Genomic DNA, 18,196 nt, shown 5'->3' on the forward strand with positions numbered 1-18,196 from the left:
ATGAAAGCAAGTTTCGGGGGTGGGGGGGCATGAGCAGTGGATGGTCCTCGGTTGATTGTCTGGAAACATCTGCTTATCTGGAGTTTTATGTAGCTATTTCAAAACAGTGGTAGTCTGACATGGCAGTAGCCTATATCAACAACTGAGGAACAATTCTGCAAGTGGCAGAAAGTGCAAATGTTGATGGATTGGGTGGAAGAGACATCTTGGCAGTACATGTAGCTGGGATCCAAATTACCTCAGTAGGAATTCTGTGAATCCAGGAGAATGGAATCTAGCAAAGGATGCTTTCTTGACGTTGCATTGACTGCTGGTCAGTCAGTCTGCTCTAGTTATAAATTGTGTTCTACTCTTATCATATTATGTCGCCTACTTATATGCAAGGTTTGATTAATTTATATCAGCACATAATGCTTCTATTTCTGCAAGGGACTGCTTAATGTTGCATTACCCTTCTTGTTAAGAAGATTGTTTATGTATTTGTCTTGCTTTTCATACCAAGCAACAAAATGATGGAATTCTGTACTGATAGAAATAAGGACTTTTCATCACTTTTTGTAAAATGTTGAAAACTTTTTTGCTCAGGTTTTGTCTGATAGGCTGGATGTTGAGGTTTTAATTGTTGCTGTGAAGTTGACTTACCTTCATTGTACTTTTTCTTGATGCTGTACATAAGCCACATTAAACGCTTGAGGGGAGGAGTGGCCTAGTGGTTAGAGCACCGGTCTTGCAATCCAGAGGTGGCCGGTTCAAATCCCACTGCTGCTCCTTGTGATCTTGGGCAAGTCACTTAACCCTCCATTGCCTCAGGTACAAACTTAGATTGTGAGCCCTCCTGGGACAGAGAAATATCCAGAATACCTGAATGTAACTCACGTTGAGCTACTACTGAAAAAGGTGTGAGCAAAATCTAAATAAACCTGGAATCAAGCAGTCAATAGCCACTATCATCTAAAGTTGGTCCATTCAACGCCAAGACAGTGCAAGAGTAAAATCTGACCTACCAAATACTGTCAGTAACACAACCCAAATGGCCATTTTCTTGTCACATTTTTTAAAAATACAGTTAAATTTTTCATATGCCTTAGATGCGACATCCGAATTGTACGGAGCCACACAAATTTTTTTTTTCAATGTATAAATCAGTATCCATATTTTATGCTGTATCAAATATGGAACATACATTTTTATGACTGAAACAGCATTACAGAATCATTGTATAGAAAGCCACAAGGAATAGTAAATAAGCACAAATTTTAAAAATGGAAATGAAATGCGAACAATAAAATTCCACTTTGCAAACAACCTATTCCAGACTTTGCATGCAACAGTTAAAGTTCTTGCATTTGAGCTTTTTTTTTTTTTTTTTTTTTTTTTTTTTTTGCTGCCTTCAACTGCATACCCATTGCATTTCCCCCATGTATTCCTGGGTCATTCTCTGATTCCACTAGTTGTCACCAAGGCTTTCTGCAAAATTTGGTCTCTCCTATAGCATTTTCCCTGCACAGGAACTCCTCCTTTGTGTAACTAGAGCTGTCTTCCAGGGTTCCATACCCACTGCTTTCCATTGGCTGAATCCTACCACAGTATCTGCACTGGAAGCAGGCAGGGCAAACTCACATGGGGGGAGAGGTTTGGAGAGCTATAGAGGCTAAACTGTGAAAAATATCTAGATTCTTAGCCATCCTTTTGGCTTTGAGATAGTTTTACAAATCTGTATCTTGAAAATTCAGTTGGCACTCCTAGCTTCTTGAGCATATCTGATAGCCCCCCCCCCCCCCCCCCCCCAAAAAAAAAAAAAAAAAAACAACTTTGGACTCAAAGGTATGTCCCTAGTTTGTATGTCTTAATCCAGTCCTGCTGCTACTGCCTGCTATGCAGAATTCCCCCAGGAATAAATAGGGTAGGAGGTCTAAATTCCCAATTTGAGAAATGGTAATATCTAGTATTTTTGCTGTTTGCCTAATGAAGCATGTTTGGTCTCTTTCACAGGGAACTTACTGGACTATTCACATCACTCCAGAACCAGAGTTTTCATATGTTAGTTTTGAAACTAATGTATCTCAAACATCCTATGATGACCTCATCAAGAAAGTAGTGGATGTTTTCAAGCCAAGAAAATTTGTGACCACCCTTTTTGTTAACCAGGTAACTTTATGCCATATCCTTTATTGAAACATGTTTTTAGTCCTAATGATATGTATTCATATGTAGCAGTATATGCAATATATGTGTGTATAGTGCTTGATAGAGCATATCTGCTTGCTCTGGCTGAAACGTAACAGTGCTTCAGTAAATACTGAAGAATCAGTGAATACAGCTTCCTATTGAGATATTTCTCCAAGCACAAGCAGGGTGCAAGCACATAGCAAATGTTCTAGAAGTCTTTGGAAGCTACCTACCACACATGAACATGTCTTCTGCCCACTGCCATCACGTGGGACCAGCTCAGTCTAGTTTTATCCTTTGTTTAGCAGTTCTCCACAACTTACCAAACCTCTTTCTAGTGGTTGATACTTTTCCCCACTGTGTAAGTGGTTTGTGCAGAGCTGGTATCCTTTCCCTTCTTTGTAGTTGAGGTTTTCAGCACTTCAAGTTTTGTTTTCCACACCCCACTAGGTCTCCTAGGCATCCAGCACCCAGCTGGAGAGACTTTTCAACATTGAGCATTAGCTATTTTTGATTTTGCCTTGACTCTTCTTCCTGACATGTCCCAGAAAACTCCCAGTCATTTAAGAAGTACTCCAGATGCAGCAGGACCATGTCTCATGGACATTCATAATCTGTGTCTGGGGCTAGGTCATAATCCCTCTTGTAAACTGTTCACAGATGTCAAGAAGAAATATTAAGGGTCAACAGAAGCAGTGTAAAAGGAGTTTTGACACTGAAGTCTAGTCCATTGACTTCAGCATTGGTCTCTGTGGTTCTGAGAGCTACGTTGGACATTTAAAAGCATTGACATTGAGGGAGCCGCCACCTTCCTTTACATCAAGTTAATAGCGGCCACTGGGATCCAGCATCCTTCAATCCCCTCTTGAGGGCGAGGAAGGATTCAGCCTCATCCACAATTGAGGGATTCTAAGGCTGTGCTCGAGCAGAGGCCAAGAAGCATCAGCATTGATCCTTCTCAAGGCATAGCATCGGTCACTGATCTGGAAGTGCCCCCAACATGAGGGCTTGCTCACCTTCCCAGGAACCAAATGGGGTAGGCTAGCCATCAAGCCAAGACCAGGTCACTGATGATATACCAATGACTTTAAAGGACGTGATCAAGAAGCAGCTCTGGGCCATACTGCAGGAGCAGATGAAGCATCTGTTTGCCAGGCAGGAAGCTATAGCATCAAGGGCATCAATGCTGGTACCTCAGGTGAAGTAGACCAACACAGTGCACAAGACAGCACAGCAAATAGTGGATGCTTAAGTCCTTTATTATAATTCGATATGACTCAACATAGGCCATGTTTTAGGACACTCAAAATGAGATCAGTCCACGAAATGAATTATACATCCAGCCCAGCTTTTCACCATGTGTTCATCTTTCAATCACAACCGCAAAAAAAATCAAAGCTCAGCTGCTGAAGGTTTTTTTTTTTTTTGGCAGTTGAAAGATGGACACATTCGCAGTTGGGCTGGATGTATAATCCATTTCATGGCCTGATCTCCTCATTTTGAGTAAGTCCTTTGCATTATCAGAACTCCTGATGCAGGCAATTTAACCAAAACACGGCCCATGTCAAGTCATATCAGAATTATAATTTGCTATATTGTCTTTGCCACTGTGTTGGTCTACTTCACCTGAGGTACCAGCATTGATGCCCTTGATGCTATGATAGCCTCCTGCCTGGCAAAACAGATGCTTCATGTACTCCTGCAGCAAGGTGCAGAGCTGCTTCTTGGGAACTGTTAATGAAGGACTGTAAAGCATCCACTATTTTCTGCGTTGCCTTTACTGTATTGGTCTACTTTGAGTGATTTGTAGACACTTGTTCTTGTGTGTATTTCTTGTTTGGGCACCTCAGGTGATCCAGCCTGTTCTGGGAGCACATAAATAACAAGTTATTTGAACTGACATGCACCAAACTGGTGTTGATCTCCAGCCACTTAGGGAGGGCATCAGGGGTCCCTGATTACCTCAGTGACCCTGGCCTGGGCCTGACCATAGTCGGTCATGCAAGCAGAGAGGCTTAGACCTCTCTGGGTGAGGAGTACTTAAGTCTTATTCAGACCACTCCTGGGTGTCAGGGGAGGCACCAGAGGTCCTCTCAGAAGAGGGGTCCCTGATCTTTTCAGACCTCTCCATATGAAGAGTGTCCTCCAGGGGAACTCTCCTTTTATTTTATTTTTGTCTGAGATGGCCAAGTTTGTCCCATTTGATTTGGATTATGAGCCTAAGGCTGAAACGTTGAATTTAAACACCTTCCTTCCCTCCCCCTGCTCAGAAAACTATAGTACCTGTGCACACTCCTTAGAATGATACAGATGAAGCCATGGGGGAGACGCACACTCCTTCCTGTGTAGCAACTCAGTAAGAAGGTCGGCTATGTATAGAGTCCAGAAGGTTCCAGGATTTGAGAAACTCCTTCCTCACCGTTCCATGGTGATACTCCACTTTCAAGAGTTCCAAGAGTTGCTCCTTAGTGTGGGAGGCTCGACATTTGGAGTCCTAGAAGAAATTCTTCCAGAATGCTATGGTCACTTCCCACATAGCTTATCAGCTCTTAATGAACGTGCTTCCTGAAAGAGGTAGTTTTGAGCTTGGCATAACCCCTTTGGGAACGAGTTCCAATTCTTTCAGACAAGGGTGCAGATAAAGATGCTCTTTGAAGAGGACCTTAGAGGCCTCCCAAGATGTGTGGAGGGTTAGCTTAGTCTTTAGGTGCTCTGACCCATTTTGTCTGAGGACCTTGAAAATCAAGTCAGGAATGTGCTCTTGAGTTGATAGAAAATATACATTACTACTGGTTCTCCAGACCAGTCTAGTTGTGTTTGTTTATCTTCAGCAAATGGAGACTTAAGAACTACTGACTCAATGAAATTACCCTATATAGGATGCCGTGCAGTCCACAGCTTGTCTGTATTTCTTGGTAGACAGGCCTGTGTAGTCTCTGGATCTGGTCAGGAGGATTAATGGGACTGGGTCGGCTTGAATTACCTAAAGATTCTGGGGTCAATGGCAGCAACTCTGGATTTAGTTCTTTGGGCCAGGGCCCAATGCACCTGTTAGAGGTCTGTCCTTCTGATCAGCTCAAACTCCAGACCTGAACATGTTGCCTCCTGGGGGGTGTGGAGTGTGGAAGGTGCAGTCTCTAGAGGTGGCTCTGCCCCATCCAATCTGGGGAAAGAAATGTATTTGAAACCATCAGAGTGGATCTTGGTAACAGATGCAAAGCAGTTGGGAGGCACACTGCCTGGACACAGTGGCTTGTTGATGTCGTCAATAATGTCATGTGGTTGGAGGAGAAGTGGCCTTGAAACAAGGAACTATTCAGCTAGCCCTGCCAGCTGCTGGTTCAGGACAAGATAGCATAGATTTTGTCAGGCAGCATGACAGCAGTAGTCTGAAAGTCATCAGGGAGGGAACAGAAATCGCCATGTAACAGAAGTGCATTGATCAGAAAAACATCTAGCAAATTTGTGACACGTGGCCAGAGAATGTACAGGCAAATTTTCTGAGCAGGGAAATCTTGGATCTGGAGGAGAGTTTCCCTAGTACAATGCTGGGTATACCAGTAATGGATTTGACGGCAAACGGCTAGAAACATCAAGATTCCAAAGTTTTTCAGTTGCAGGAAGAATTATCTGCAATAATATAACCTTGGCTAAGGGACAGGTTCTATCTGTAGCCCCTTCCAATGACTTAGAGGGTAAAAAGTCATTGGAGACTCATTCTTGTGGGCCCCGACTAACTAAGAGGAGCCTGGTATGGAGATCCTGATGTTTTTGTGACTTTTATATCCCACATTATCCCAAACAAGTTTTGAGTTTAATGTGGCTTTCTGTACCTACCATATCTTTTCCAGGGCAAAATCTAGATGCATCTCTGTTCTTATGGCTTGACTCTTGAAGGCAAGGTTTCCAATGAAGGGTTATTTCAGTTGTCATTGCTTACTTCTTATACCCAAGGAGGACACCTACTTTCCTGACGTATGTCATGATGTAGAGAATATTTGAAGCATGGTTTGATGGTTTCTTCCACTTCAGTCAGTTTTGGAAATCTGAGTTTCAGCAGGATGGTTTGGTTCTTTTAGCCTTGGTACAGGTATCCTTTGAGCCTATTAGAGGCAACTCTGAAGGATCTAACCTTGAGGAGCAGTTTTTCTAGTGGTCATCTGTTAGGATTTCAGATTTAGAGGTACTTTCATCAAGGGAACCCTTCCTAGTTATGTCTTAGAAGAAGGTTGTTTCTTCTTTGCTCTAGGTGGTTTCACCATATCAAGTTAACAAGTGTATTGCTCCCTGTGTTCCAGGAGGTGAGAGGATTTGAAATCTTGTAACTAGCTGTGTTGGAAGTTGTAATGTTATCTGAAGAGTTTTGGCAGTTGGAGCACCTCTTTGTATTTGGTAGAGCAGTTTTGAAAGTGACAGTGGTTTAATGGATTAAGGAGGCTGTAGAAGTAATGTCAAATTATTTGGTGTCCATGGTCTTGAAGGAACATTCTGTCATGGCTAGGCTGCATTATGGGCAGAGCATAGGCTGATTTCCTTAGCAAGAAATTCATAGCAGCCATTTGGTTGTCATTGTATTCATACTAGCATAGTGATTTGACAGCAGAAGCATTATAGGGTGGACATACAAAAACGCAATGCAATTTTTAGAGCCAGCATACTGTGGGCAGCTGCTGTAACTTCTGAAATAGATGCTGCTTTTCATACTTCCATGCATCTGGATTGTTCTGGAGAGATAAGAGGCTAAATTTACTACTACTACTACTTAACATTTCTAGAGCGCTACTAGGGTTACGCAGCGCTGTACAATTTAACAAAGAGAGACAGTCCCTGCTCAAAGAGCTTACAATCTAATAGACAAGTGAACGGTCGGTCCGATAGGGGCAGTCAAATTGGGGCAGTCTGGATTCACTGAACGGTAAGGGTTAGGTGCCGAATGCAGCATTGAAGAGGTGGGCTTTAAGCGAAGACGGGCAGGGAGGGGGCTTGGCGTAAGGGCTCAGAAAGGTTGTTCCAAGCATAGGGTAAGGCGAGGCAGAATGAGCGGAGCCTAGAGTTGGCGGTGGTGGAGAAGGGTACTGAGAGGAGGGATTTATCCTGTGAATGGAGGTTACGGGCAGGAACGTAAGGGGAGATGAGGGTAGAAAGATAGTGAGGGGCAGCAGACTGAGTGCATTTGTAGGTAAGAAGAAGCATGAATTGAATGCGGTATCTGATCGGAAGCCAGTGAGTGACCTGAGGGAGAGGGGTGATATGAGTATAACGGTTTTGGCGGAATATGAGACGTGCAGCAGAGTTCTAAACAGATTGAAGGGGGGATAGATGGCTAAGTGGGAGGCCGGTGAGGAGTAAGTTGTAGTAGTCCAGGCGAGAGGTAATGAGAGCATGGACGAGAGTTCGGGTGGTGTGTTCAGAGAGGAAAGGGCGAATTTTGCTGATGATAAAGAGGAAGAAGCGACAGGTCTTGGCTATCTGCTGGATATGCGCAGAGAAGGAGAGAGAGGAGTCAAAGATGACTCCGAGGTTGCGGGCAGATGAGACGGGGAGGATGAGGGTGTTATCAACTGAGATAGAAAGTGGAGGAAGAGGAGAAGTGGGTTTTGGTGGAAAGACAATAAGCTCGGTCTTGGACATGTTCAGTTTCAGGTGGCGGTTGGACATCCAGGCAGCAATGTTGGATAAGCAGGCCGATACCTTTGCCTGGGTCTCCTTACCTTACCTGCTAACTTTTCTTGAGTCCCTCTAGAACCTGCCCATATATTTCATAGGGGAAAGTATGTAAACTAGGTGGGAGAAAAGTGGAGATTTGATCCCAGTAGTCATTCTTCATTCTGCAGAGCTATCATTTATAAAATGTTAATATTTTTTTGACACTCTTGTCCATGTTTTTGAGAGGAATATTTACAGCACAAGCATAAAAGGGCCTTCAACGTACAAATACTGCGTCGGGTCTAACAAAGAAATATAAAAATACATTATAAAAATCAGATTAATAACATACTTGATAATACTTTCATTTGTATAGAAAATGCATTACATGATACTCATGTCACTTTTCACTTGCGTATCAATTTTTGACAGCTTATATTTTAATGTAATATATTGTATGAATGGACAGTATTTTATTAATATGTTAATTTCTTTTATTTTTATCATGTATTTTTATATTTGTTAGCAGGCATTTGTACTCTGAAACATAGCCTGTGTCAGGTCTTGTCATTAAAGAACTGCTGATTGTTCCAGTCCTGAAGGCCCTTTTGTGGGGGTTGATTTTTTTTTTTTTAATCTTTGCTTGTGTACTTCTGATCCTCTCTTCTGCTACCTTTTAAAGAACATAAGAGTAGCCATACTGGGTCAGACAGATGGTCCATCTAGCCCAGTATCCTGTTTCCAACAGCGTCCAAACCAGGTCACAAGTACCTGGCAGAAACCCAAATCATAGCAACCTTCCAATGCTACCAGTCCCAGGGCAAGCAGTAGCTTCCCCATGTCTGTCTCAATAGTAGACTCTGGACTTTTCCTCCAGTAACTTGTCCAAACCTTTTTTAAACCCCCATCCTCCAGCAGCGAGTTCCACAGCTTAACTATTCTTTGAGTGAAAAAATATTTCCTCTTGTTGAAAGTATTTCCATATAATTTCATTGTGTCCCCTGGTCTTTGTACTTTTTCAAAAAGTGAAAAATCTATTCATATTTACCCATTTTACTCCACTCAGGATTTGTAGACCAAAATCATAACCCCTCAGCTGTCTGTTTTCCAAGCTGAACAGGCCTAACCTCTTTACCTTTCCTCATATGGAAGGAATTCTATCCTCTTTATCATTTTGATCTTTCTTTGAAATTCCACTATATCTTTTTTTTTTTTTTTTTTTTTTTTTTTGAGATAGTGACCAGAATTGAATGCAATACAGAGGTTGCACCATGGAGCGATAGAGGCATTATAAATATCTTGATCTTATTTTCCATCTCTTCCCTAATAATTCCTAGCATCCTGTTTGCTTTTTTGGCTGCTGCCACACACTGGGCAGATTTTAGCATAGTGTCTACAATGACCTAGATCTTTTTCTTGACTGCTAACTCCTAAGGTGAACCCCAGCATCAGGTAGCTATGACTTAGACATGTCTGCTGCAGTTTTTGGAGTGGAGGAGTAGCCTAGTGGTTAGTGCAGCGGACTTTGATCCTGGGGAACTGGGTTCGATTCCCACTGCAGCTCCTTGTGACTGTGGGCAAGTCACTTAACCCTCCATTGCCCCAGGTACAAAATAAGTAGCTGTATATATGTAAACCGCTTTGAATGCAGTTGCAAAATACCGCAGAAAGGCGGTATATCAAGTCCCATTTCCCTTTCTCATGACTGACTGTGGACTGCACAGGACCCCATGTAGGTTGTCTTTAAGTCACTCCATCTGGCAGGGAAGGTATCACCTCTAGACTGGTCTGGAAGGAAGGATAAAAAAATTATAGGTAAGGTCTAATTTCTCCACACTACACTTGTGCCCATGCAGCCCAGATTCTAGGCTAGATGACCCTTAGTATAGGGCTTTCCCAAGCCTGCCCTAGTGACCCCACAATGTGTACTAAATTAGTTTGCATATACTGGGGAACCAGTTGTGTGCATTACAGGTTTGGGAAGCCCTGGTTTGTGTAAGCCCTGTTCCTTAAAGGTTCTGTTGTTGAGATCTAGTGCCTGCACTAGGCTTTGTTTTCCTCTTAATGTCTGCCATTTATAGCAAACAGTTACTGTAACATTTTTTTCCACTTTTTTCCTAGAGCTCCAAGTGTCGTTCAGTGTTCACTTCCGCCCAGAAGATCGAAGGGTTTAAGCGCCTTGATCGCCAGTTTGCCCAATTCAACAATTACAATTTTGTTTTTACCAGTTTTGCCAAGAGCCAGCAACAGCAAAGTTGATTAGCAGAAATGAAAAAACGCAAAAAGAGAAACCCTGTAGATGTTGATGGTTGTGTTCTTATTAATGCTACAGGGGACCATGCTCTCCATAGTCATCACCTCATGGCAAGAAACTTTAAGTGTAATCTCAGTAGATTAACATGTTTGATTTGTATCCATTATTATATCCAGGAGTTAGATGTCTTGCATGAATGTTCTGTTCTCTGTTTAGGTATTCTATGCCACTCTTGCTGTGAAATTGACATGCATGTAAACAAGATTTTTGTATACTGTGTAAGAGTTGACAGCACTCATGCAAACTGTACTTGCAGTGTAATTTTCCTCCAGGTGTCGGCAAAAATTCTCCACAGACAAGGGTTTCGGCCTCACTAGGTGCTGGCTTTGAGTCCTCTACTTGTTAGAGGACTTTTCACAAATGCTCATTTTCTCACTTTCCTTGGTTTTTGTGCAATTCCTACTAAAGCTTATTTCTAGTCATATTTAAATTGGTGGTTTAATGATAGTACTTTTGCTGTTGAGGTTGAATCTTGTTACTGTCCTTTTCTATTGCTGAGCAGGGATGACGTTTAGTTCCTCACTACAGACATAAATGTCAGTAATTGCCTCATAAAGTGATTCTGGATGGCATTGGTGATCATGCTTGGAAATGGCTTCTGAGAAAATGGGAGGCTGCATCTGAATTTAGATCAGCAAAGACCCTGAGAGCTCAAAGCAGCGAAGTGGCTGAGTTTATTTTAATTACCTCAGCAGGGTAGGACTAATACATATGTACCTTCTGATCTTTCTCTGTTCTTCACTTTTGTTTAAGCCTACATTTTCATAGTGCACTAATAGTTAGAAGCATATTCACTGGCTTTTCCATATGTAGTGTTCTAACATGCATTTCACAAATTCATGTGCAAGAAAAAGGGTACATGGACGGTTATCAAGACATTACATGGAGACTTTCCAAGTTAAGTATGCCAGATATGACATACATCATTCTCCATGCAACTTCAACAGCAGCATGCCATTCCTAATAATGGGGGAACAACATACTATAAACTAGTGCAAATATCACAAAACTGTGTTAAGTAAAATCTATTGTATCTTGTGACAGTCCTGTGATGTGCATGTGAATGTTGTATTTGACATTGTGATCTCATCAGCTGTTTTCTAAGCACAGTGATTCCTTTTTTTCTGGGATTGATGGCAGAGGACGTAAAATGAGAACTGTCTAGGACATCTGTTTTCTTGGGAGGGAAGGTGATTCTAAAGTACTTATTGGCTAGTAAAGGCAGGCTTTGAAGAGTTGGCATTTTAGCTGCTTGGTAAAAGGTTGGGATTTCTGGAGCTCTGAAACCAACAAATTAACAATGAATTTTTATGTAATTTTCTCCATATGCTTGAAATTTGTCTTGTTCTGGATTGGTGCAGAGATGGTTTGTTCTGTATTTATAGATTTAAAATACTGTAGTGTTGTAACTATGAAAATCTACTTGGTTAATCTGAGGAGCTGGAACATTGCCTTTTTCAAAGCATTTGCTGTTAATTTCAAACTTCACTGAAGTTTCCTATTAATACTTCATGATGTACTTATGTCACCTGTAATTGGTGAAGCACCAAACCACTATAATTTTCGTGTTTTAATGTATATTGGACCAATGTTTCAAAGGATGGGTTTGTGTTGATATCAAAATGGTTCGGCATTTCTTGGCAAAATCTAGATACATAACCCACATCCATAAGTTGGAGGTCCCTTTCTCAGTGTAACATGCAGAAATCTAATATTTAAATAAGGCAGGAACCAGCTGATGGAAAATTTTGAAAGCTGAGGAATGGATTATTAAAACTAGCATCTATCCTGATGGGGAGGTGGAAGATGTCACTATTTCTCTTCTGTGGTGGTTAACTTTGAACAGCTTTAAAAAATAAAATGTACCACAAACCTAATGCTTCAATAAAAGTTTAATTAAATTGTCATGTAAGGGCTTTGTTTCTGTATGAAAGGTACAAGCTAGATAATTATAAGGAGGTGATATTTTGACACAGGGCTTTGGAGTTGGAAGCAACTTTAGGTGGAGGTCAGTAAAAATGTACCAACTCCAGCTTTAAAATAAAAACTTGTCCTGGATCTAAAGTTATATTTACCAGTACTTTAGATCAGAACAAAATATTTAAGGCCTAATATCAGTAGGAGTCTTGAGTTGAATAGAAAAAAAGAGGATTCATATTTTTCTATTGGGCTTTATTAACTGCATTTATAAAGATTCACCCAAGGTGGTGTACAGTATATTCTCCGAGGACATAAGTACATAAGTACATAAGTAGTGCCATACTGGGAAAGACCAAAGGTCCATCTAGCCCAGCATCCTGTCACCGACAGTGGCCAATCCAGGTCAAGGGCACCTGGCACGCTCCCCAAACGTAAAAACATTCCAGACAAGTTATACCTAAAAATGCGGAATTTTTCCAAGTCCATTAATAGCGGTCTATGGACTTGTCCTTTAGGAATCTATCTAACCCCTTTTTAAACTCCGTCAAGCTAACCGCCCGTACCACGTTCTCCGGCAATGAATTCCAGAGTCTAATTTCACGTTGGGTGAAGAAAAATTTTCTCCGATTCGTTTTAAATTTACCACACTGTAGCTTCAACTCATGCCCTCTAGTCCTAGTATTTTTGGATAGCGTGAACAGTCGCTTCACATCCACCCGATCCATTCCACTCATTATTTTATACACTTCTATCATATCTCCCCTCAGCCGTCTCTTCTCCAAGCTGAAAAGCCCTAGCCTTCTCAGCCTCTCTTCATAGGAAAGTCGTCCCATCCCCACTATCATTTTCGTCGCCCTTCGCTGTACCTTTTCCAATTCTACTATATCTTTTTTGAGATACGAAGACCAGTACTGAACACAATACTCCAGGTGCGGTCGCACCATGGAGCGATACAACGGCATTATAACATCCGCACACCTGGACTCCATACCCTTCCTAATAACACCCAACATTCTATTCGCTTTCCTAGCCGCAGCAGCACACTGAGCAGAAGGTTTCAGCGTATCATCGACGACGACACCCAGATCCCTTTCTTGATCCGTAACTCCTAACGCGGAACCTTGCAAGACGTAGCTATAATTCGGGTTCCTCTTACCCACATGCATCACTTTGCACTTGTCAATATTGAACTTCATCTGCCACTTGCACGCCCATTCTCCCAGTCTCGCAAGGTCCTCCTGTAATCGTTCACATTCCTCCTGCGACTTGACGACCCTGAATAATTTTGTGTCATCGGCGAATTTAATTACCTCACTAGTTATTCCCATCTCTAGGTCATTTATAAATACATTAAAAAGCAACGGACCCAGCACAGACCCCTGCGGGACCCCACTAACTACCCTCCTCCACTGAGAATACTGGCCACGCAATCCTACTCTCTGCTTCCTATCTTTCAACCAGTTCTTAATCCATAATAATACCCTACCTCCGATTCCATGACTCTGCAATTTCTTCAGGAGTCTTTCGTGCGGCACTTTGTCAAACGCCTTCTGAAAATCCAGATATACAATATCAACCGGCTCCCCATTGTCCACATGTTTGCTTACCCCCTCAAAAAAATGCATTAGATTGGTGAGGCAAGACTTCCCTTCACTAAATCCGTGCTGACTTTGTCTCATCAGTCCATGTTTTTGTATATGCTCTGCAATTTTATTCTTAATAATAGCCTCCACCATCTTGCCCGGCACCGACGTCAGACTCACCGGTCTATAATTTCCCGGATCTCCTCTGGAACCTTTCTTAAAAATCGGAGTAACATTGGCTACCCTCCAGTCTTCCGGTATTACACTCGATTTTAGGGACAGATTGCATATTTCTAACAGTAGCTCCGCAAGTTCATTTTTAGTTCTATTAATACTCTGGGATGAATACCATCAGGTCCCGGTGATTTACTACTCTTCAGCTTGCTGAACTGACCCATTACATCCTCCAAGGTTACAGAGAATTTGTTTAGTTTCTCCGACTCCCCCGCTTCAAATATTCTTTCCGGCACCGGTGTCCCCCCCAAATCCTCCTCGGTGAAGACCGAAGCAAAGAATTCATTTAATTTTGTCCGCTACGGCTTTGTCCTCCTTGATCGCCCCTTTAACACCATTTTCGTCCAGTGGCCCAACCGACTCTTTGGCCGGTTTCCTGCTTTTAATGTATCTAAAAAAGTTTTTACTATGTATTTTTGCTTCCAACGCTAATTTCTTCTCAAAGTCCTTTTTTGCCCTCCTTATCTCCGCTTTGCATTTGGCTTGGCATTCCTTATGATCTATCCTGTTACTTTCAGTTGGTTCTCTTCTCCACTTTCTGAAGGATTGTTTTTTGGCTCTAATGATTTCCTTTATCTTACTGTTTAGCCACGCCGGCTGACGTTTAGTCTTTTTTCCCTTTTTTCTAATACGTGGAATATATTTGTCCTGAACCTCCAGGATGGTGTTTTTAAACAGCATCCACGCCTGATGCAAGTTTTTTACTCTGCGAGCTGCTCCTTTCAGTCTTTTTTTCACCATTTTTCTCATTTTGTCGTAATCACCTTTTCTATAGTTAAACGCTAGCGTACTTGATTTCCTAGTTTCACTTCCTTCAATGCCAGTATCAAAACCGATCATATTATGATCACTGTTATCAAGCGGCCCTCGTATCGTTACCCCCTGCACTAGATCATGAGCACCACTAAGGACTAAGTCTAGTATTTTTCCTTCTCTTGTCGGCTCCTGAACTAGCTGTTCCATGAAGCTGTCCTTGATTTCATCAAGAAATCTTATGTCCCTTACGTGTACAGATGTTAGAGGTATGATTTTATTTTTATTACATTTGTACCCCACGCTTTCCCACTCATGGCAGGCTCAATGCGGCTTACATATTGTATACAGGTACTTATTTGTACCTGGGGCAATGGAGGGTTAAGTGACTTGCCCAGAGTCACAAGGAGCTGCCTGTGCCTGAAGTGGGAATTGAACTCAGTTCCCCAGGACCAAAGTCCACCACCCTAACCACTAGGCCACTCCTCCACTGCTTGCTGCTTGTTCTCACGACTGGGTTGACGTCCGCGGCAGCCCCCACCAACCGGAAGAAGCTTCGCGGGACGGTCGGCACGCAGGGCACGCCCACCGCGCATGCGCGGCCGTCCTCCCGCCCGTGCGCGACCGCTCCCGCCAGTTACTTTTTTTCCGCGACTGGAGAGAGTTGTGCAATTGCCTCTCTCTCCGTTCAGCCGCCGGATTTTTCGACCGCGTTTACGCGGATCGTTGCTTTGGATTCCCGTTCGGTTCCTCTTTCTTTTCTTTCTTTGTATTGTTAAAAAAAAAAAAAAAAGATTTTCGCGCGTGTGGAGCACGCGCTCCCCTTTTCCCTCGCTTCGGCCTAGTGGCCGCTCGGTCGGCTAGTTTTTCGTGGTGTGATTTTAGCCACCATTGCCGACTTTGACTTCGCCGACGCGATTTTTCCGTCGATGTCCTCGAAGGTCCCGAGTGGATTTAAAAAGTGTGGTCGCTGCGGCCGGCCGATCTCGCAGACCGACACCCACGCTTGGTGCCTCCAGTGCCTCGGGCCGGAGCACAATCTCAAGTCGTGCGCGCTGTGTCTCGGCCTCCGGAAACGGACTCAGGTTGCGAGGCAAGTTCTGCGGGACCGTCTTTTTGGAACTTGCGCCGGCCCCTCGACGTCGACCTCGACGGCATCGGTATCGAAGGCCGGGTCTTCGGTACCGGTATCGATGCCCGAGACATCGGCACCGATGGCAGCGACCCCAGGAGAACAGGTCCCGTCGGTCCGCCGGTGAGAGTGGGGTTGAGAGGCCGCGTGGGCAGTCGGCCCCGGTCACTCCCTCAGCTCGTGAGCCACGGGACCGAACTCTGTCGGACCCGGTACCTCGAGACCGAAGGGGATCGACCTCCTCCTCCTCCATGCCCTCCGGCGCCGGTGACGTGCACCGGAAAAAAGATAAGAAGCGCCGTCACCGGGAGCCCTCGGTGCACCCTGAAGAGGAGTCGACGCCGAAGCGTCATCGCAGAGAGGAGAGATCTCCGTCGGTGGTGGAGGTACCGACGCGTCGGGGTTCCGGCACCTCGGTGCCGTCTCCTGGCCCCCAGCAGCTTCTGGCACCGACACCCTTACCGGCCCCACCGCCTTTCCCGGCAGCGGGCCTGGACGAGTGCCTCAGAGCCATCCTTCCGGGGATCCTGGAAGGGCTGATGCGCCAGGCTGTGCCGGCGTCGGGGGTGCTTGCGCCCCCGGCGCCGATGACTGTGGCGCCGGCGAGCTCTAGCCCGGCGCCGGGGCTGTCGACACCGCCGCCGCTTGCGGTGCCGGTCTCGACCGCCACGCAGGTGGAGTCGACGTCGATGGAGGGAGCTCCGTCCCCGCTGGCGCGGGAGTCCACCGCTCGACGACACCGAGACCTCGGTGCCTCGACGTCGAGCCGGGCCCGGTACCGGACTCAGCTACATGAGCTAATGTCCGATACCGAGGATGAGGACTCGTGGGGGGAAGAGGAGGACCCGAGATATTTCTCCTCAGAGGAGTCTACGGGCCTTCCCTCGGACCCCACGCCGTCACCGGAGAGGAAGCTCTCACCTCCTGAGAGTCTCTCCTTTGCCTCCTTTGTGCGGGATATGTCTATAAGCATTCCCTTTCCCGTGGTCTCTGTGGAAGAGCCGAGGGCCGAGATGCTCGAGGTCCTCGACTATCCATCACCACCTAGAGAGTCCTCCACGGTACCGCTGCACAATGTCCTGAAGGAGACGCTGCTTCGGAACTGGGTGCGACCACTAACTAACCCCACCATTCCCAAGAAAGCAGAGTCCCAGTACAGGATCCACTCTGACCCAGAGCTCATGCGGCCCCAGTTACCCCATGACTCAGCGGTCGTGGATTCTGCTCTCAAGAGGGCACGGAGTTCGAGGGATACCGCCTCGGCGCCCCCGGGGCGGGAGTCTCGCACTCTGGACTCATTTGGGAGGAAGGCCTACCAATCCTCCATGCTCGTGACCCGCATCCAATCTTACCTGCTCTATATGAGCATCCACATGCGGACCAATGTGCAACAGCTGGCGGACCTGGTCGATAAGCTCCCGCCGGAGCAGTCCAGGCCATATCAGGAGGTGGTCAGGCAGCTGAAGGCGTGCAGAAAGTTCCTGTCCAGGGGGATTTTTGACACCTGTGACGTGGCATCTCGTGCTGCGGCCCAAGGTATAGTGATGCGCAGGCTCTCATGGCTGCGTGCCTCTGACCTGGACAACCGCACCCAGCAGAGACTGGCTGACGTCCCTTGCCGGGGGGATAATATTTTTGGCGAGAAGGTCGAGCAGATGGTTGACCAACTGCATCAGCGGGAAACCGCTCTCGACAAGCTCTCCCACCGGGCGCCTTCAGCACCCGCCCCCCGCGGGCGGGCGTTTTTTCCCGGGCTCGGCAGGCTGCACCCTATTCTTTTGCGAAGCGTAGGTACAACCAGCCGGCCCGAAGGCCTCGTCAGGCACAGGGACAGCCCCAGCGCGCTCGTTCCCGTCAACAGCGTGCGCCTAAGCAGCCCCCTGCGCCTCCACAGCAAAAGCCGGGGACGGGCTTTTGACTGGATCCACGGGAACATAGCCGCCCTACAAGTGTCCGTACCGGACGACCTGCCGGTCGGAGGGAGGTTAAAATTCTTTCACCAAAGGTGGCCTCTCATAACCTCCGACCAGTGGGTTCTCCAAATAGTGCGGTGCGGATACGCCCTGAATTTGACCTCCCTGCCTCCAAATTGTCCTCCGGGAGCTCAGTCTTTCAGCTCCCATCACAAGCAGGTACTTGCAGAGGAACTCTCCGCCCTTCTCAGCGCCAATGCGGTCGAGCCCGTACCACCCGGGCAGGAAGGGCAGGGATTCTATTCCAGGTACTTCCTTGTGGAAAAGAAAACAGGGGGGATGCGTCCCATCCTAGACCTGAGAGGCCTGAACAAATTCCTGGTCAAAGAAAAGTTCAGGATGCTTTCCTTGGGCACCCTTCTGCCACTGATTCAGAAAAACGATTGGCTATGTTCCCTGGATTTAAAGGACGCATACACTCACATCCCGATACTGCCAGCTCACAGACAGTATCTCAGATTCCGCCTGGGCG

General features: G+C 45.3%; 1 protein-coding gene across 1 annotated transcript in view; it reads left to right on the forward strand.

The window, feature by feature from the left end:
• Positions 1–11,985, forward strand: part of AMD1 (adenosylmethionine decarboxylase 1) — a 98,452-nt gene extending 86,467 nt beyond the window's left edge. Inside the window, exons 8-9 of the mRNA XM_030199213.1 lie at positions 1,993–2,148; positions 9,937–11,985. Of these exons, the coding sequence (XP_030055073.1) occupies positions 1,993–2,148; positions 9,937–10,074 (294 nt within the window). The 3' untranslated portion in view covers positions 10,075–11,985. The remainder of the gene's footprint in view (positions 1–1,992; positions 2,149–9,936) is intronic.
• Positions 11,986–18,196: the final 6,211 nt, after the last annotated feature.

The sequence above is a fragment of the Microcaecilia unicolor genome, chromosome 3, assembly GCF_901765095.1.
Source record: "Microcaecilia unicolor chromosome 3, aMicUni1.1, whole genome shotgun sequence".
Classification (NCBI taxonomy): Eukaryota; Metazoa; Chordata; class Amphibia; order Gymnophiona; family Siphonopidae; genus Microcaecilia; species Microcaecilia unicolor.